The 22955-nt window shown below is 36.7% G+C and overlaps 1 protein-coding gene across 1 annotated transcript in view; it reads right to left on the minus strand.

Annotated features, from left to right (window-relative positions):
- Positions 1–474: 474 nt before the first annotated feature.
- Positions 475–22955, minus strand: part of LOC137285122 (UBX domain-containing protein 8-like) — a 47423-nt gene continuing 24942 nt past the window's right edge. Inside the window, exon 7 of the mRNA XM_067817342.1 lies at positions 475–5143. Within this exon, the coding sequence (XP_067673443.1) occupies positions 4982–5143 (162 nt within the window). The 3' untranslated portion in view covers positions 475–4981. The remainder of the gene's footprint in view (positions 5144–22955) is intronic.

Consider the following 22955-nt stretch of genomic DNA (forward strand, 5'->3'; position numbering starts at 1 on the left):
TAGAAGTCTCATTCTGTGCAATAAACAAGAAACCCATGAAGATCCGGGGTAGAATTGATCTTCAGTAACCCATACTTGTCCTAAGAGACGAAAAGTGGGATCTCTTAGTCAGGTTCACACATGTCAACATTTCCCAACCAACTGCTCATGTGGTACATGATTGGTGCTCATGCGGTTGATCACTGGCTTATCTGGTCCAGACTAGATTATATACAGACTGCTGAAATATAGCTGGAGCATTGTTGAGTGTAGGGTAAAACTGGACTCCCTCACTCTCAACTACTAGTGGTGAACATCGTATCAGCAGGTCACTGAAAATCAGAATTGGTGAAAATGAGTCCTGTCCTAGGTGTACAAAGTATTGTTTTCAGAAGTATTATATACACAAAGAATTGAGTTTTTCCACTTGATTTACTTGAAAATTTTATGTTCACAAAAACCTGTGTTTCAATGCACACAACACAACAAGCAGCACCGAGTTAAATATTTATTTGTATAACCAATTTCCAGTATATATGTGTATTGAAAACTCATCCATGCACAACTGCAAACAAATGATTATGTTAATCAACATGTCGTTTTCCGTACGCCTGTAAAGACTTCTGGGGCAAAATTTGAATAACAATATAAACATATTAACAACAAAAATCCACAACCACAACAGAAAGAGTCTGCTTTATGGCGGGTTTTGGTGATAGGCCACTCTGAATAGTATTTAAGATTGGCATTTTAGAAGTTGGTGAGCAGTAAGCATGTAAGATTCTTTATGGATAACAACTTCTTTATTATATGTGATGTAATGTTTAGAGTGACATCAGTAAAAGAATCCATACTGAAACGTCGCAATATATGAAGCTGTTAACCACAAAGAATCATACCTTCTGACGACCATCATCATCACTACATAGCAGACATAATGCCAACACCAGCCTTATAACTCACTCAGATCAGCTGAGGGTGAAAGTCTGAAAGGTCAGGAGGTTCAAATGCTTATCATACCAATATGCTGACAACAATAAGAGTTTTCATAGAATGATCATAACCCTGTTTGAGAATGTAATTGTCTCAATAGTATTTTAAAAAAATATATTTTGTATTTCCCATGCAGGTTTTGTCAAATCCATGGAATACATTAACAAAAATAATATACTTATCCACATATATAATTAACAGTAGTAAAGATATTTTGCCTTATCTACTGATAAAGTTGTGAAGACCCCAGTATGATCGAATACTATGATGTCATTCTTTGTGTGTTACCAGTGGAACATGACACAGCACAAACTCGGACTTGCTAATTGACAGGATTTTCTCCTTGGTGGATTCCTGATTATTTGGTTGTTGTGTGGTAGCAGTGCTTTGATTCATTAGCACTTGATTGACCCAACTAAATGTTTGTCAGGCAATATTGTAAGGTATCAAATTGTAAGAGGTTGTCAAAACAAACACTCTGTGATGATTATTACAATTAAAACCGCAGATAAATTCTAAAAGATACCTCTGAAATATATGTAATGGTACTTGTTGTCAAAAGGTTATTTTTACTTTTCAAAGAGACAAAAGATATACTCAGATGAAAATAAAGCACATACACAAAACTGCTATCAAACGCTATGACATCAAAACAGTGTAGATTATCAGACATCACCATCTGTGCTACAAAAAGGAAAAGGAAGTAAAAATGCAATCAATTTGTTCACATTTGTTTGATTAAACTGCTATTATAGAATTAATGTTTTGATTTGCTTTTATTAATCATTTTATGTCCACAGTATAGCCACATTAACTTCACTTGAATAAATGTACAAATCTTTTTGACAACAACATATACCACTCAAAACAATGACTGATTAACAACAATCTTACCAAGAAATGGGTGTTCCTTAAATATTTTTAATAATATATGAGACATATATGTCAAAAATGACATTTCATATATAACAAATGTTGCTTGCAATTACATACTAACTTTGCTCCTAACTGTAATAAAGATTTATTCATTCATATATCGTCTATAAACCATGACATAAGCCTTGTCTCACAAACACACTAATTCACATCTTTATTTAGAAAATATAAATAGGAACATCCTGGCAAAGTGATATCAACAAGCAATTATTTCAGTCAGAAAAAATCAATCATTAGTTCAGATTAAACAATAAATGGACAAAAAATAAGAATTCATAAACAAGATTCTTTTTCTTAGTGCTTGAGGAAATCATCAATAATCTTCAATCTCTTCTACTATTCCAGACATTGATACACATGATGTTTCAACAATCTTCCTGTAGTCAGTCAAAACTGAGTTATCTCTGATGACAGTGCTCGGTTCCAAGATCAAAGTATCTCACTCAGACCACACATGACTATCTGCATGACATATGTCACATTTCCTTCGGGTGAGTGAAAACGGTGTACAGATGACTCGATTCTCATATAAAGTGTGTCATGAAAACAATTCTTCCATTTTATAAACTGCCTGATACCATAAACTGTAAAATATCATAAATGAAATTATCTCTTCTTTAAGAACATGTTCTTTGTTGACAAGGTATATGTACTGAGAACAAAATATATTATGACTACAGCCCTTGCACAATCAGCCCTAGAACAACACTGGTGTAACGATATAAAATGGCGTTATTAACGATATACAACAATAATGCAAATATGTCTTTGTCAGGGCCATAATTTCAAATTCAGTTTTTGATTTGTTGTAATAAACTCTCTTATTACCCACATGGTAATTCATACAGGGGTTTTATAACAAACTGTTATGACACATATGTATCATAACACCTTCCAGAGATTTGAAAGGCTAATACATGAACTTTGACATTACTGGTACTACTTTCATCACTCCTTCCATTCATGATTTTCAAGTTTTCACACCTTCTGAGAGTAGTATAAGTAACTTGTACTACTTCTGAGATCATGCAAAACAAAAATACTACTATGGATGGAATTAAACAACATTTATTTTATTTAGTGTGGTTACAATGATTTTCAATCCTATAATAAATCAGGTTTCTGCAATACAAACGAAAATGAAACAATCTAAGTAAGTAAACAAATACGTTTAGTAGGTCTCATGAGTGTAAACAAATATGGCATCGCCCATAAAAGTTATTAGATTGGTCAAAACTGATGGACTATTGGTTGGAAGAGTTGTGAATATAATCAGGAAACTGAATACCTTCAGCGTGTATGTTGTCAGGAATGCACAGTAAGACACATCAAAAGATGAGCGGCACTCTTGTACCTCGATCACTGCCACTGTCATCTGCATACTCTCAAGTCATCCCGCACAAACACACATCTACGTTGTATTGCCCCTTACAGCCTCCCATAGTTCCTCATGTAGGAGTCAAAGGCACTTCCCACAGTCACAATAGGCTTGAAATCATCTTCATTCGAGGTTGTAGACTGTGTTTTCAGGTCCATTGTTCACTAAAGTTCGTGACAAACCAAAATTATTTCACATGGACATAAACTTGATATGCAAGGGGAAGCTCCTTTCATATCCTATAATTCAGGAGGTGGAAAAACTAAAACATATATATAAGACATTGTTCTTGTTCTCATTACAGCAGTATTATGTATGTTTTTTCTCATCTGCCGGGGTAGTAGGGTGACCTTGTGTTTAAAGTGTTAATTTCTCAAAAACAGGGGTTCAATTCTCCACATGGGTGCAATGTGTGAAGCCCATTTCTGGTGTCCCCCTCTGAGGTATTGCTGGAATATTGCTAAAAGCGGTAGAAAACTAATATCATCACTCAAACACTTGTCTATCCTGCAGTAATGTAAACGGGCTTCCCTACACATTTGACTTGCCTCTAATACCCTATTTTCACATAGCAATTTTCGGCTGTTTACGGAAGTAGTCGGAACCAAGAATTTTATCCTGTAAACAAATTACTATTTTCATAATTATAAATCTGTCTAATCTAGGTTTTATTCAAAATTATATGTTTCATTAACGTTATTCCTAACTTTTCGGCATATCAATGTAAAAGAAGAAAAACGAAATGACCCTTTCCCATAGAGCAGTTCGCTATTGTCCGATTTTCATTCAGATGTAGTGCAGTGCCCCTGGTAGACAGTCCGATTCTTCAGTCATAACCATTTTAATGTAACTTTAACGCCGGAATTGATGATATGTGTCAACTAAGTCAGCGACCCTCCCCACCCGATCCCATTACCGCAAGCATTGTCAACTTTTGTGGCAAGCGCGGGTTGCTGAAGACATTCTACCCCAGATCTTCACTGGTCAACAACCTAAGAAAGGGTAGAGTGGGTGGCTGACAGATTTCTGGAGTTCTAATGTCGGTCATAGAACAGGATTGGAACACAACACTATATGAATGAGAGATTACCAGGATACGCCCATGGAAGGAATGGAGATCAACCCAAAATGAGATCAAGGATATTTTCACTTTCACCTGAATTAATGGGGTAAAAAGAGACTTGATATTTGTGTCATGTTTCTTAGGTACAGAGCTATAATGAAAAATAATGATATATTTACTTACAATATACAATTATACATGTTATTGGAGTTTAACACCTGTGTTCAATACACCATAAAAACAAAATACTAACCTCAGACTGTTGCCATATATTTCTGATCAATGAAAACCTCCTACTTACTCTATGATGTAAAATGAAGATTAGACTTCACCTTTCATGTAATGATAATGTTGGGAGTTTCGAACAAACAAGACAGAATATGGTTTCAGTAAGTTTAAACTTTCACTTCTGGGCAATCCCCATTCTATTTTTAGCAACTCAAGTGAAAAAGCAACTGAGGCCAGTCTAAGTAAACTTATCCTCAGTACTTTTTGTTATACTCCACTACTGAGTCTCACAAAATCTTTCTACACCAGCAGCCTGTCATTGTCCTTAGCGAATGTGGAGTAGTATCACCTAACAGAAGTACTCTGTACTATACAACATTGCACTTTAAATACAGGCCACTGTTTCATGTGTCTTTCTCCTCTATGTTCAAGGTCACTTGTCTGTGAAACCCCATCTCCCACAGGGTCTTGTTGAGATGCTCCGATAAATTAATCCGAGGATATGACATTGATATAGTGAAAAACGTCTGGCTGAAGCCTAGAGTTGCCATGAAATCAAACAGTATCTGAAAGGAGAAATCAAAACAAGAGTCATCAGAAGATGACATATCCCCCCGGCCCCTACATATCTGAAAGGACAAATCATCGGACAGTTACTTATTGTGTTTTTAGACCAAGTCTGAATTGTTTCCATGGAATTCATGAAAAATATAAATGCCATATATCTGTAATCAGAAAGAGTCATCATTTCAAGATCTGTCTCGTATATCTGCCAAGATCTTTTGAAATATATGAAATGGTTTTTGAGCGGTGCTCCAGAAATAAAGTCAGCAACATGTTCGAGGAACCGAGAAAATAATACATCCAAAGAAGAAAGGAAATAGCAGAAGGCACCACTCTGGGGTCTGCCACATATATCTACCAAGTTTTACTGACAGATGTTAAGAAGTTTTTCAGTTCTGCTCCGGAAACGAAACACACCTCTCACTTTTGAGAGTAAGTCAAAAAATGTTTCCATGGGAACTGAGAAAATGATAAATCACTAAAACCTGGAAATAGTGAAAGGCACCACTTTAGGTTCAGATTGATATATTTACCAAGTTTTGCAGAAGAATATTGAATGTTTTTTTAGTTCTGCTCCAGAAACGAAAAAAAGCCTGTAAATAGCAATAGGCACCACTTTGGGGTTTGCTACATATATCTACCAAGTTTTGCAGAAAAATATTGAATGCTTTTTGAGTTATGCTCCGGAAACGAAGCCTGCCCCACCACTAGACTAACACCAAAATGTTCCATGGAAAATCAAAAAAAATAAAAATGCCAAAACTCTGTAAATAACAAAAGGCACAATTATAGGTTGAGATCATTATATCTGTCAAGTCTGGTCTAAAAATACTGAACGGTTTCTGAGTTATGCTCCGGAAACAAAATGATTACCGACAGATGGACAGATGAGGCATCGACTATATCCCCCCGCATTACATGCCGGGGGGATGAAAAAGTAAATACTATACAATTCTTTTCCATAATCAGACAGACTTGACTGGTCATCTGTCACAGTGATGTTAAGGCAGAGTGATGGGGAGTGGGGGGATGGAGTTAAACAATGGGTTATATTTTGTTAACCTCCAAATTCTTCATCATTATTTCATAGCTCTTAACACTGCCCAACCCCTTGCCTGCAATACATACTTCCCTAAATTTATGTACAATTCAATCTCTTAAATGGTTTTGATTGAAAATATAGAGCTGTGTCATTTTCTATTGACATATCCCCTCCTTAATCAGTCTTCACATATTATTAATGACCAATCCCTTCTGGACGCTTGAGACCATGGTTGTTAGAATGGTGAGAAAATTGCATGAACAGACAGATATTTTGTGATGAAAGATTAGAGGATTCTCAAAATTACTTTTTCTTTAAAACAGCACAGATCACAAAAAAAATAATGAATATGATTCAAGTATTGATTCTTTATTTGAAGCTGTCTTAGAAATATATAACTTTATTATTATACATGTGACAGACACCTGCAGAGAAAATGTCATGAAAAAGATTCTAAAAAAGGTAATTTAAAATTAATTTTCAATAATGAAAAACTTAATGCCTCATCAGCTTTATTTTAAAGTACTGTGACTATATGTCCCAGTCCACCCAGCAGTGAATTGGGTACTTCATTAGGATGAGAGCGCCACAATAAACTCGGTGCACCTAGTGACAGAAAGAGTTGTATACTCCCCATGGGTGAGTGAGTGAGTGAGTGAGTGAGTTTAGTTTTACGCCGCACTCAGCAATATTCCAGCTATATGGCGCGATCTGTAAATAATCGAGTCTGGACCAGACAATCCAGTGATCAACAACATGAGCATCGATCTGCGCAATTGGGAACCAATGACATGTGTCAACCAAGTCAGCGAGCCTGACCACCCGATCCCGTTTGTCACCTCTTACGACAAGCTGAGTCGCCCTTTATGGCAAGCATGGGTTGCTGAAGGCCTATTCTACCCCGGGACCTTCACGGGTCTACTCCCCATGGAGTTGAGACCGATAGTATGATGTGACGCTCAGATTGATTTCCAATGATCGAGCGAAACAAATGCCAGCTCCTTGAGCAAGCACATTACATGGATATGTGCTATATAAATATCCTATACTGGACAAAAAATATTAAGGATATTTGTAAATTTTTGAAAGTATAAATAATGATGTATTTGTTCACTGACACACTGATAAAAAATATCAGTAAAAAAATACCAATATCCCTAACTTATGTTGTCCAGTATATATTAAATATCATATAATAACAATTTCTGCATTATCATCAATTTTCAGGAGCATCATCTACAAAAAGAATATTCAGTGCCATTCAAGATTCATTGTTGTTCTTAGAAACCCAGCACTTGTTTTAAATTCAAATCTGTAGAGAAAATGTTTCATCTAATGAAAGGACATTTTATCTTCATGTTCAAATATTACATACATCAGTAACAAAGAATGGCTAGTCAGGATCAAAAGCAGAGATGTTGATTTAATCAAGAAGTGACAATGAAAATTGAGAATTTTTTCACAAAGTGAAATGAAGTATTTGTGGCATAATGGTCCTATGTAATTGTCATTCGAGGTCAATTAGAATTAAAAAGTTCATTAATGTTTAGTTATGCATACATTCCACACCACTGATGAAAATCATAAACTTCCAACCCCACTATAAAAACAATCAATCACCAAAGGTTAAATATAGGTGTTTCCTAGATACCTGCAGTAAAGGCTACACACAGAGGCCCCGTGCCTCCCCCAGCCTGTGGGAAAGTCCCCAGACCCAGGACAGAGATTGTCCCAGGTTAATGCTGGAACCTTCAGTATGTCCCTGTACACAGCTGTGAAGCTTCAGGCTGAGCTTGGGAGGATGAAGGGTTGTCATATGGCAAGACATGCAGGTAGCAAGACACGTGCTTGTTAACACAATGGGGCTTAGTCCTAGGAAATGCCTGTTTTGTGGTAATGTCCCCAAACAAGTTATTTATTTTCAAAGAGCAATTTGATTAGTAAACATACTTTGGAGCCACAAGAAACATGATTTTCTACATAAAAAGCTCCTGTTCATTTTGAAATTAAAACATCCCAGTGCCTGACCCCTCAAAAGTTCTCAAAGCTTTCTTTCACCTTTTTTATCAAGAATTTATCTTAACTCCTCAGAAAGATCACTATCGAAAATAAGTCTTTTGACCACAACAGGAACAGGGATTTAGGTACACAACAAGTACACTAATATAGTGAACTCAATTATTTGTTTCAAAAGTCATCATGGAAATTGTTCAAGCCAGTTGATGTGGCTAGGTTGAGTCCCCACTAGACAAACTGATGTTTCCTTTATTCAATTCACTGCCATGTGCAATGACGGTGACCTACAAAGGGAGACTACTTAAGACCATACTGTACCAGCATGACTTGTCAGCATGGCTAGAGCACCCTTCCCACTACTTGACATAATCTGATATATTTACATACCTCAGCTACAGTGTAGTTCTACCTGCATCAGTTCTTATAAGTAAAGGATATCCAAAATTATCAGATTGTCCTTCTTTTATTCTAGTGAATTTACACTGTATTAAGAAAATGCAACCTTACAATTGTGTGTTTGCCATACCAACTGTATTGGCAGCTTATTATGTGCATTAAACTCTGATGACAAGTATTTTTGCAAGAAAATACTAAAGCCATGTATAACATGCTTGACAATTTAATTTTAAATATTCATGTAGAGATGATAGGTCCCTAGTTCACTTGCATAAGTTACTTCTTTTTGTCATCATTCTTTTCAAAGATAGCAGGTAAACTCTCACTTACTCTAAAGATATTTTTTTCAACATTTCAATTGCATCAGCTACAAGATTATCACAAGCCTGTGCTCACTTATCTGTATATAAACAGTGCAGTGCCTCGGCACGCCTACTTTTAACATTACTGTAACAGTGACTCAGCAATTCAATATTCCAGCTGATTCTATATTGAACAAACATCACTGGGCACAGTCATTGTGTTACACACTACTCGTCAATGCATTACCTAGGAACATGAACCATCAGTAAAGACTTTGTGACATAGCACACTGAACTGAAATTGTTGTAAAATATCAGGGTGTGATGATGTTATATGGGCTTTTTTTCCTTTTCATTGTTGTATCTAGTGTTTATCTTGTTGGCAGTGGAGGTTGCGGTAATGTTGTGACAAAACATACTGATCCATCACCAAGATTAACAACCTTACACCAACCCTTGAACACTTCAGTGAAATCCTCCATCCCCAGAACTAATCAACCAACATATCCCTACCTCAATCCATCACGCATCATCGATCCATCCATCCATCCATCCACTCACTTTTCCAGCCATTTAGACAGGCAAACTATGATATTGTAAAGGTCATAGGCCTACAATACATAAATTCTTCAGTAAACATAAAAACTCTTCCCATGTTTGGAATGAATAAAATGTTAGCAAATTTTATCCTTAGTTCTGTGAAATACAGTAAACAAAAACAATACTGTGATACATTTCACAATTTGATAGTGATTGGTTAATTTGAAATTATATAAAACAATGATATACAAAATATGATCTTCATCCTCAGGCTTTTCTTTCTTGGTCTGTTGTAACAGAAATCATTTCCATTGCATACACTGAGTGACTGTTTACACTGATTTACACCGCCATGTGCTGTCATCAAAGCTTAAGACAGTTGGAGTGAGTGAGTATGAGTTTATGCCACTTTCAGCAATATTTCAGCAATATCACAGCAAGGACACCAAAAATTGGCTTTACACATTGAACCCATGTAGGGAATCAAACCTGGCACTTCGGCGTGAGAAACGAATGCTTTACCAACCAGGCTACCCTACTGACCCTTAAAAGCTTGAGCATTGTTATCACTCCATACATGAATGCTGTAAGTCAAGAAGAAAAACTCAGGTGTGAAAACAAACAACACATGTTAGAAATATAATCAAAACTAATTCTGACATTGTGGGAGGTCTGCTAACTTCTTGCATACCCCTGCCCATCAGGTTTAAAATATACATGGATACAGTTTCTTAGCAAGACTGAGGGACATGAAACAAGATGAGTACTCTAGCCGGTGATCACAACACTTAGGGAAAGTAACTTACTGATAGTGATGTCATACTTACCTCACAGCTATACATATGTGGCATTTTCATTTCCATTGTGTAAGCCAGACAGGTTGAAAAGCTTTATATTTAGATAGTATTGAGGGCTTATGCAATTTTTCAGCAACAATCACATGTAAGCTCGGGCTTTTCTTCATAATGGTAACTATGAACCTGACTGAGGTGGGGTCTGTGAATGAAAATAACACAATGCATCTACCCTGTGGTTTATAGTTTCAATTATAATGCTTCTTTGATATTTTTGCTTACTTTTTCACATGATTTCTTTCACTATGGATATCTTTGCTTTGGTGGACAAGACAACGGTCCAGTCTAAAACAGGTGACGATCTTTTTCAAATACCTGCTAGGTGTGCTTATATCCTGATGGTCCAACTATGAACTGACAGTGCACATGGTAAGTCTTATGTGAGTGGTACATGTTACAATGACACTTACAGACACTGGGAGACACTTAGAGTCACTGAGTTAGTATAGCCTTCATCTGTAACCTGCACAATGATGGACTAACAATATTTCTTTTCTCTTCAACAATATTCCATTTATGTTCTGAAATACTTGTTCTATCATTTGATGTTACATCTGGATCTACATGTTTGAATTTCATGCATTGAAACCTGAAGCATAACATCATTATGCATTCAGATCTCTGACATATATAATAATTATCACCAGTTAGGCTATATACTTGCAATTCAGTACTGTGAGTTCCTGATGCAATGCACGAAATGTACATCTCGTATGCAACAAATGCATGTTGTTGGCTCAGACATACTGCAGTTTTTTACAGCAACAACAATATTTAAAAGGTATATATCTGTCAGAGATGAGAGACAGTGTTCCACAAATTCCAAAATATGTGGTCCGAGATGAATTATGTCAGTCATCACCAACATATCATTATGCAATGTTAGAATGCAATTGGAAAAAGGACAGGAAATCTCTAAATGCCATTTTGATATCAGTAGGGTTTTAGCATGTATGAAATGATTGTATGGATGAAATTTATACGTTTCTGAAATGATCACAATCAAATTATGATAAATAAAGGATACAGAAATAAATCTATTTTTTGCTAAAAATTCAAACTTTTCAAACAAACACGGTAAAGAAAAAGGAAACAAATCATTTGACAAGTAGTTGCCTTCCACTTCTTCAGATTTACTGAGGCAGTGGGGTAGCCTAGTGGTTAAAGCGTTCACTCATCATGTTGAAGACCCAGGTTCAATTCCCAACATGGGTAAAATGTGTGGAGCAAATCTTTTTGGTGTCCCCCTGCTGTGATATTGCTGGAATATTGCTGTGATATTGCTACAAGCAGTGTAAAACTATGCTCACTTACTTCAGATCTACAGAAAAATGTTTTGATACAGAACAAAGTTAAGCTGAGGACAACAGTTTATCTACCTCCTGGTTTAAAGAACATTGCATCATCTAATTACATACTGTCAACATAAACATGAAAAGAAATTTGGAAGAGCAATGGCTAATATCAACTCAACATTGTCATTAATGTTTTCATTCATGTATATATGTAATAAATGTTTCAAGCACCCCTAACAAGTTTTACTGATAAAGTTTTGAAGGTGAAGGCCAAGTGTGTCACCATGACCGAGCATGTTAGATGTGTGGCAGTACATTCCATCTGATTACTCCATACATGTAAGTGCTACTTGTGTCAACACACGTATGGGACAGTTAACTTCTGTGGGCCAAGGCAGAAGCTTGAAGTATTGTCAGATGTATTTCAGCAAAAAAGAGCCTATATACATCCTGTGGTTTCAAAAATACAAAACATGAAAAAACTCCCAGAATATGAACAAAACAGGTTATGCAAATCTATCACTTTCAGGCACTTTAAATTTAATTACTCATTTTTTAAAACATTCTTCAATACTGGAATTTAAGAGACGAAATTAATGAGCTAAGAATCAGGCATTGTGTATAATAATTTTTGTATGCAAAATGCCCCACCATCACCTAAAATTGAAGATTAATATAACAAATAACTGTACATCTTGAGATAAAGTTTACACTGACCTGCCTACAAAGTGTATTCATGGTGGCTAAAAAGTATATTTCGGTGTACTAAAAGTGTACAATCGAATAAGGAATATAATCTGGCACCTCCTAAATGTGCAATATTTATGTCTGCACGACAATATGTACAATACACATACAAGTGGCTTGTTTAGTTGTTCTGCGTATGCTGGGGATGGAAGTGTATTTCTCAATAAACTTTTGATCAAAGGATAATTTTTGGATTTTCGAATCCCTGGGTTTGTCAATGGTTTGGTCAGCCATGCTGTTACCATTCATAAGCAATTAGAGTATATTGGTAGGACTTGCATGTTGATGACATTGATAAGCAATACTGGAAGAAGAGTACATTAGGATGTTCTCAATGATGATTAATACTAAAAGTTGAACTACAGTGTGGAATGAGACTATTTTTTGACAAATAAAACACAAATGGCGTATAATCTGCTATGTGGGTGTATAATCATACTTAATAAGAAGAAATTGTACAAACTATGCCAAAAGACACCAGGTACGCAGGTCTGGCTACAGGTCACAGAATTTTAAAATGTCAAAAATCTGACAGGCAGATACATTGAGGAAGTAATTAAATTTGTCTAGTTTCAAAAAGAAATAATGTTTATTTGTGAGCAAACATAATGAAAATAACCTACCATCAAGAAACGTAAAGACTTTAATGATCAGTATGGAAAATACTGTCCTGACCTTTCTATATGTAATTTTTGTACAACATGTCCAGCTGTGATCAAGATAAAAAGGTCATTGTCCAGTGAGAAACGTGCCAGCGTAATGTATGATTATCTTCATTCATAAACGAATCATGTGACCACCTCTCCTGATACCTCCACATAGATAAAAAGCAAGAATTTCCAACCACAACTACACGAGTGAAAATTTTCCCTTACCTAGAGGTGAATTACTGTGCCTTTTACCAGCCACACAATCTAGCTCCGCTTTAGGTTGGTCTTACACCAATACCTCAGTCTATCTGCTATAGCAGGTGCTGTGTAAATAGCTCAGTCAATAAGCTCAGGAATTATGGAAAATAGGAAAATAGGTTAAAATGAGTGAGTGAATGAGTGAGCAAGTCGACGGAAGGAATGAGTTAACAGATTCTCCTAAAAATGGCATAAAACCCTACTCGTTCACTCACATTATTTGATTGCATCATATTATCAACTTCCAGTTTGTGAGGGGATAAAACGTCCAGGAAGCAGCTCCACTCAGCGCTTGTTACAGGTAGTCATACACTGCCATTTTGTGTTTATTCAAGAATTCATAGACACACTTAACGTCTGTCAATGAAAACAGCTGAGTAATCGTAGTTTAACCTTTTCCACCGAGCTGATGAAATAGGTGTACGAGCTTGCACTAACTGAGCCATAAAAACATGAATAGTTCTTTGCCTTCAAGGTTACACAGTACTCATACATCACAGGGTACCAAACAACATGCAAGCCATTACTCTCTCAACTGTCATAAATATCTGAATATATATTGATAATTGTCAGTTGTAAAATAGAGAATATTTAAACACCTTGAGCAATTTTCAGAAAATTAAGCCTGACAACATGGCAACATAAGCAAATAAAAGCAACAAAAATGTATCCATCAGCACAGAAATGTTCTGCTGAAAGACAAGTCCATTGTCCAACTCTCCCTATGTCAGAATAAGTATTTATGAATCATTATCACATATTGATAGAAATAGGTGATCACATAAAGGTGAGAGTATCATACCCTAGCAGTGAAACCCATCACAAACACATAAGAGAGCAGGGCAACTGTTCACCTGATAGAAAACAAAACCATACCTAAGCTCCACATCATTTTTCAAGCAGTTGGGTATTTACTCCCATGCCTGTTTATGTATGAGTAATTGCATGTTTAGAGGACTACCTATAATTGCCAAATAGCTGGCTGCCATCTATAAACACTCAACATGGAAGCCATGTGATCATTGCAGTAAAGTCAGACAGTGGCTATGGCTATTAAAGTACAAGTGTATATGTCAATATAGGTATCGCTTCACATTTCCTAATGCTGTTATCGAGTATGGGTGCCATGACAAATTATCATACTCAAGCCAATTTAGTAAGTTGAGTAAAGTACGAAGGTATTATAGACCTATTGGGTTCTAAGTGATTCCTATGCATTTTTTGTATGCACTGATTTGTAATTGGGTAAATGTGATTTTTATTGCATAAAATACGCACCTTATCTGGAGCACTGACATCTGATACAAGTTTAAATAAGGAATTGCATCAGACATGATTGTAACTGATGCAATAAGTATACTGAACAGCAAAACAAATGCAAGTTTCAAGAAAAAGGAATCTCATAAAATTAAGCATTCATGTTTATGTCCTCTGTTTAAGACTTGACACTGCATGTCTTTAGCTGTTCAGTATGTGTATTAGTTACTCCCTACCCATCCCCATCTATAATCAAGCTGTGGATCATCTTGTATACGTAACACTCACTCCAAAGTTCACTTCACTAGCTGTAATTCCAACACAACAATATTCATGTGTTTGTCTCTCTGTAACTATTCAAAACAGAGAGAATAGAACTGCAACAACACCTGTCGCCTCTAATTTTATACAAAAAGAATTAACCATTGCAGTTGGTAATTGGGTAACACCTGTAAATAATGTCACATCATGACAGACAGCATTACACACATATACTGAACAACATAAGTTTGGGATATTGGTGTGTTTATGACTGATATTTTGTCAGTGTGACAATGAATATATGCATCATTATTCATAATTTCAGAAATTACAAATATACCGGACTATTTTTGTCCAGTATATATACAAAGTTCTCTACTGTTTACCAGAAGAACACTGTGCATTCAACCAAGAAGTACTGAGATAGGACAGGGTCGGTGTGTACATCTTGAACTAAACTTACTAATGGATATAACTTTATGAATAATAACTTCTGTCCATCTTCTAGAATGCTGTTCAAACAAACTTACTTATTCAAAAAAAGAAAATATATCATCATGCATCATATATGCATCATATATGCATCATCTTAACATTGGTATAGAAGGTGTTCATACATATTGACTTATGTATGTCATGCATGCAAATTAGTCCCTTCTTCAAAATGACAACCAGTAGTCTGTCTCACAGTCCCTGAACCACATTATTTTCCTACAAACTATCCCTTCCTGCAATGCTACATCCCTCAATGAACAAGTCTACATTTCCTAAGGTTCTGAATTTCCCATCTCACTGGGACACTTTTCAATTGAAAAGGGTTTATTTGTTATTAACAGAATTGTATAGACTCAGAGACAAACCATTAGTTTAGGTGACCTGTAACATATAAACGCTTCTGTGTTTAGTTAACATCGCTGTCATCCCAGTTGCTGGGACACAACATGGTTAAATAATACATGTACTTCAACACTCCTTATCAAATACAACCGCTAATCTGTGGGAAGTAAATCAGGTCAGTGTCACACCACTGTGTAGTTTGTACTCCAACATTTCCACTGAGTCTCAGCTGTAGGCAGATGTGGTGACCTGCACAGAGGACTACCTCAAGGCTGATGATTAACATGAAAGGATGTACCATTGCATGTTTTATCTCAGAGAATGGTTAAGTAGAGTGAGTGAGTGAGTGAGTGAGTGAGTGAGTGAGTGAGTGAGTGAGTGAGTGAAGAAGGGAGCAGGGAGATGTGGTGGCCTGTACAGAGGACTACCTCAAAGCTGATGATTAACATGAAAGGATGTACCATTGCATGTTTTACGTCAGAGAATAGTTAAGTAGAGTAAGTGAGTGAGTGAGTGAGTGAGGGAGAGAGTGAGTAAAGAAGGGAGCAGGGAGATGTGGTGACCTGTGGAGAGGACTACCTCAAGGCTGATGATTAACACGAAAGGGTGTACAATTGCATGGTTAAGAAGAGTGGTAGTGTGGTAGAGTGAGGGAGGGAGGGAGTGAGTGAGTGAAGAAGGGAGCAGGGAGATGTGGTGACCTGTGCAGAGGACTACCTCAAGGCTGATGATTAACACGAAAGGGTGTACAATTGCATGGTTAAGAAGAGTGGTAGTGTGGTAGAGTGAGTGAGGGAGGGAGTGAGTGAGTGAGTGAGTGAAGGAGGGAGCAGTGAGATGTGACCTCTGCAGGGGACTACCTCTCGACTGATGACTAGCAACATACATGAAGGGTTGCACCATTGCACATGTTTTGCGTCAGAGTATGGTTAAGTAGAGTGAGTGAGTGAGCCAGTGAGTAACACAGATTCACATTTATGGACACTATTATAGTTTTTCACTGCTTTTAGCAATATTGAAGCATTATATCATAACATGGAACGCCTAGGGGACTACATATGATATATCCAGTGGCACAGATTAAAAAATGTTTGTTATGTTAGTCAGTTTGTAACAAGAGTGTTGGCATAGAACTGTATGTCATGTCATTTTGTCTCAGCTAAGGTAAAGTGCAGGTCAAAGATCTCAGAAGCCTAGATCTCATAACTTTCCTCATAGCATTCATACTCCTAATGTTACAGTACAGGAGGTATGAATGCTACAAGAAAAGCGAGGGGGCAGTGGAATCGAACCCCAATCACCAGTTTCGGAAATGCCAAGGGGCAGAAACTCTGCACAGCAAATTGCTACACCAGTTTCAACTGAGTCATCCATACACTGACTGCAGCAGTACTTCAATTCCAAGTAGTTGGTCATAGGTATTTGACCTTTCTCTAGTTTGTTGACCACTAAGCTATGATTAGTACTGATTATCAAACTGCACATCTGACTCATTAAGATCTTGAGATTCTGAGCAGGATCCCAGTAGTCTATAGGTCTCTATTGTTACGAGTGTGTATTTTCTGTATATTATGTTATTAATTAATTATGGTGGGTCACATTTCATATAATAGATGGTCAGCATCTTTAGGATTCTTGCAGCAGGTTTTCCGGGAATTATCTGCCCTTGACTTTCTATATGTTTGCTTCCGGGAGGTTAATCTAGATCTCTCGACGATGGTGGCGATGGTCGTATTTGCTCGAACTTGACGGAAATGACTGAATATATATATAAAGGCTAGTTGCCGTGTTGGCGGGGGACACATTCACATTCACTGGAGTATCATCATCAATCGCTGCCAACACTTCATCTTCATAGTCGCCGTCAGACCTCTCGCTGTGTTACATTCTGCATATCTGTTTCTCTCTCACTTTGGTGAGTTTGCTATACTTTGTATTATATTTTGTGACCCATTGCCTTACATTTTGTCTCACTTGTATTGTATTTGAAATCAGTATTGTGAAATTCACTTGTGACTTTGTATAACTTATTCACTTTGCCTTAATACAAAATTTGAATGTTTCAGACTTATCTTTGTTCTGTTTGCTGGTTCACAGGGGGTTTCTTACATCGTTTGTCACATCAGATTTTTAACCGTAACACTATGTTTGATGCATATCAATGTCCCAATTACCAAGATGGGTTCAAAAGCACCAAGCATTGTGTAAAAAAATAATAAAAAACAAATATTGCAATACTGTATTGTGTGATTGCATTGTGAGTGAGCAAGCGAGTTTGCTTTAATGTTGTTTTGGCATCGTACGTTTTTATTGCAAAACTGGGAGCATGAACATGATGTAAATGTGTTTTGTTTAGGGTCACTTGATAGGTGAGGTGCATATTTTAGCACTGATTTTGAATGTTTGTACTAGGCACCTTACATGTGGGGTCACTTGATAGGCTGAGGTTTACAGTACAATGATGATTATGTCTGTGACTGAACTGTCTGGTCTACACTTGACTACTGACAGAATGTAGTCACAAAGAATACAGCAACAACTGAATGTTCGTGTAAAATAAATATGAGATGACCATGTGTGTTTTGTTGCTTAATCCTCTCAATGCTACTGTCAAACACATTCTACAGGAGTGCAGGATAATGAAATCTCCAAATAAAACTCGCAATAATTATTCAATGAGTCGGATTTACATGTCATATGAATTACGTATGGAATGTACTAATTCTCCGCTTTATAAATATATAATCTTCAACACGCTAATATACCTTAAAATGAAATGCCTACGAATTAATAATGTAATTGCCAAATTTCTCTGCATGCAGTCAAAAGTAATGGCCATTGCTGACTTCAAGCACACCACGTCGAGTGGTACCCAGTCTAATGTGGGGTCACTTGATAGGCTGAGGTTTACAGTACAATGATGATTATGTCTGTGACTGAACTGTCTGGTCTACACTTGACTACTGACAGAATGTAGTCACAAAGAATACAGCAACAACTGAATGTTCGTGTAAAATAAATATGAGATGACCATGTGTGTTTTGTTGCTTAATCCTCTCAATGCTACTGTCAAACACATTCTACAGGAGAGCAGGATAATGAAATCTCCAAATAAAACTCGCAATAATTATTCAATGAGTCGGATTTACATGTCATATGAATTACGTATGGAATGTACTAATTCTCCGCTTTATAAATATATAATCTTCAACACGCTAATATACCTTAAAATGAAATGCCTACGAATTAATAATGTAATTGCCAAATTTCTCTGCATGCAGTCAAAAGTAATGGCCATTGCTGACTTCAAGCACACCACGTCGAGTGGTACCCAGTCTAATATTTTCATAATAATGAATTACTTTTTAATAGTTAGATCAGCATTTTTTTTCTCTGACGGAGAGAAACCTCATAAGTTTCCCATTTTCTAACAAGAGTCATCAGAAGATGACATATCCTCCTGGCCCTTACATATTTGAAAGGACAAATCATCGGACAGTTACTTATTATGTTTTTAGACCAAGTCTGAATTGTTTCCACGGAATTCATGAAAATATAAATATATATCTGTAATAAAGAAAAGTCACCATTTCAAGATTTGTCTCATATATCTGCCAAGATCTTTTGAAAGATATGAAATGGTTTTCGAGTTGTGCTCCGGAAACGAAGTCAGCAACGTGTTCATGGAACCGAGAAAATAATCATAAAAACCTGTAAATAGCAAAAGGCACCACTTTGGGGTCTGCAACACATGTCTACCAAGTAACACTGACAGATATTAAGAAGTTTTTGAGTTCTGCTCTGGAAACAGAACACACCTCTCACTTTTGAGAGTAAGTCCAAAATGTTTCCAAGGAAACCGAGAATATAACAAATCACAAAAACCTGTACATAGCAAAAGGCACCACTTCAGCTTCTGACTGATATATCTACCAAGTTTAGCAGAAAAACATTGCACAGTTCTTGAGTTCTGCTCCGGAAACGAAACACACCTCTCACTTTTGAGACTACGCCTGAAACATTTCCATGGAAACCAAGAAAACAATAAATCACAAAAACCTGTAAATACCAAAAGGCACCACTATAGGTTCAGATTGATATACATGTATCTACCAAGTTTTGCCGAAAAATACTGAATGGTTTTTGAGTTCTGCTCCAGAAACGAAGCCCATCCCTCCATTTTGAGACTATGTCCGAAATGTTTCCATGGCAACCAAGAAAATAATAAATCACAAAAAACTGTAAATACCAAAAGGCACCACTTCAGCTTCTGACTGATATATCTACCAAGTTTTGCAGAAAAACATTGCACGGTTTTTGAGTGCTACACCGGAAATGAAGCCCACCCCACCATATGACTAACACCAAAATGTTCCATGGAAAAACAAAAAAATTATAAATGCCAAAAATCTGTAAATAGCAAAAGGCACAACCATAGGCTGAGATTACTATATCTATCAAGTTTGGTCTAAAAATATTGAACGGTTTCTGAGTTCTGCTCCGGAAACAAAATGATTAAGGACAGACGGACGGACGGACCAGGCGTCGACTATATCCCCCCGCATTACATGTCGGAGGGATAAAAATTAGTAACCATCGGCTTATAATATAAATAATCATAAACAAAACCAATCTCAGTGTTACATCACCATTTGGAAAAACAGGAACGATCATGGCAACAATTTTATCCAACAATACATACAACAACTTTAACTGGAATTAATTACATGGTGTGAAGAGGTAAATGTTATTGTCTCTGCACAGAAATTACCATATTTAGCCAGTTTATTTTGATTTGTCATGACTGAAATCTTTTTCCTTTCACAGAAACAAACGAAACCAGAGCTAGTGTGAGAATGTAACGTAAATGGATTTCATAAAAATTAATGACAGTTTAGAAAACAACTGTCATCGTCGGTGTGTGAATCAGTATTTATTTTAGACAATAAAACAGCTAAACAGCACATCTTTTGTTCACAAATTTGAAGCAATTCGAGGCCCATCCCTCCATTTTGAGACTATGTCCAAAACGTTTCCATGGAAACCAAGAACATAATAAACCACAAAAACCTGTACATAGCAAAAGGCACCACTTCAGCCTCTGACTGATATATCTACCAAGTTTTGCAGACAAATATTGAACGGTTTTTGAGTTCTGGAAACGAAGCCCATCCCTCCATTTGGAGAACATGTTCGAAACGTTTCCATGGAAACCAAGAAAATAATAAATCACAGAAAACTGTAAATACCAAAAGGCACCACTTCAGCTTCTGACTGATATATCTACCAAGTTTTGCAGAAAAACATTGCACAGTTTTTGAGTGCTGCACCGGAAACGAAGCCCACCCCACCATATGACTAACAAAACAAACAAAACAACTAACAAAAAAATTATAAATGCCAAAAATCTGTAAATAGCAAAAGGCACAACCATAGGCTGAGATTACTATATCTATCAAGTTTGGTCTAAAAATATTGAACGGTTTCTGAGTTCTGCTCCGGAAACAAAATGATTACGGACAGACGGACAGACGGACAGACGGACGGACCAGGCGTCGACTATATCCCCCCGCATTACATGATTTGTTTACGACGAATGTTTTCAATTTTTTTGGGGGGGGTGAATTAATTGTTAATTTGTCATCGTGCGGATATTTGCCAATACAATATATACAGATAATTATGACATATCAGTAATAAGAATACTGAAATCAATATGCGCTAATTTGACAATTTATTGGGATCCTAATATAAAACGCATTCAGCTGTCAATATACTAATTCAGGTAAATTCTGGAAAATTTACTTTATTTATCTTTTTCTTGTAATAAACCTCTGTACGTTTCAAATTATCGGGATATTTTTTTATAATAACATTTATTTGTCTGTCTACCTTTAATGAGCCAAATACTTTTTCACATAATATCTGGTACATATTTAGTCTGTAGTCATAAAGGATTAATACTAATATTCACAACTTCAGGACACTCCTAGGGTCTTGTAAGTATGGACACATAATAAAACAATTCAAACCACAATCACTTGGCTGAAAAACCAGATGTCACAACCTACTGGCTTACTAATACTGTCTAATCCTGACAATGAAGGTGCATCATAGACAGCAAGCATCACTGTGTAATTCACATCAACACCTTCTGACAATAGATGAAGGTAGACCGTAAAAAGCCTAGGTTGATGCACAGCATGAGGGTTGTGTTGATTTGATGCAACAACTTTGTCAGCAAAATTCAAATCAAAGGAAACTGAAAAAAAAACGACTTGGAAATGTATGTAACCACAGCATGTCGCAGGAGGGGATCCGGAGGTGGATTCACGGTACACCCCTCTCCCCCAAAACATTGTCCCTGACGAGCATTTCCCCCTAACCTTTGGACTTCATGATTTATGCGCACCCCTTCTTCTTAAAAATCCTCAATCTATCCCAGATGTGAGGATGTGATTTGGGTTTCCTACTGCTTTCAGGAATACTACAGCCAAATCATGCTGGAGGGACACTAAGAGCAGGTTTCCAACAATGGTGGTCTTCCAATCGAAACAACTGAACCTAATTCCTTACAGTTTATGCTACAGCTGCTTGTCCATCCCACACAGAAAGTCAGCACACAGTATAGGTACAAGGTAACATAACTAACATGATGTATTTCATTATTTAACGTAATTCCTGCAGGAACAATATGGCTCTCTCCTAAAAATATCAACTGTCACCAGAATTTTTAGATATCATGAGGTGTTGTAGTAGCATTAATTTTAGAAATAGGTCACAAACTTGTCACAGTCATAATATTTGCTCAATCAATGTTTTGAATACAAAGTGGTCCACAAAGTCCCTGGTCTAGACTACCAGCTGTTGTGAATACAAGTCGTCTGAACACAAGACAAGTGCATACAAGCAAACACTAAACCATGGATTTTTTACAGTGAGTTTTACCTTAACTATAAATGGGGGAGTGATCTGAACACTGTACAACTGCATACAAACAAACACTAAACCATGGGGCTACTGACAGTGAGTTTTACCTTACCTATATCTGGAGGGAACGATGTGAACACAAGACAACTGCATACAAACACTAAATACAAGCAAACACTAAACCATGGGACTAATTACAGTGAATCTCACCTTACCTACACCTGGAGGGAGTGATCTGAACACAGGACATCACATACGAACACTAAACCATTGGGCTAATCACAGTGAGTCTCACCTTACCTGTATGTAAAGGGAGTGATCTGAACTCAAGACAACTACATACAAGCAAACACTGAACCACGGGACTAATTACAATGAGTCTCACCTTACCTATACCTGGTGCGAGTGATATGAGCATAGGACAACTGC

The sequence above is a fragment of the Haliotis asinina genome, chromosome 5 (genome assembly GCF_037392515.1).
Source record: "Haliotis asinina isolate JCU_RB_2024 chromosome 5, JCU_Hal_asi_v2, whole genome shotgun sequence".
Classification (NCBI taxonomy): Eukaryota; Metazoa; Mollusca; class Gastropoda; order Lepetellida; family Haliotidae; genus Haliotis; species Haliotis asinina.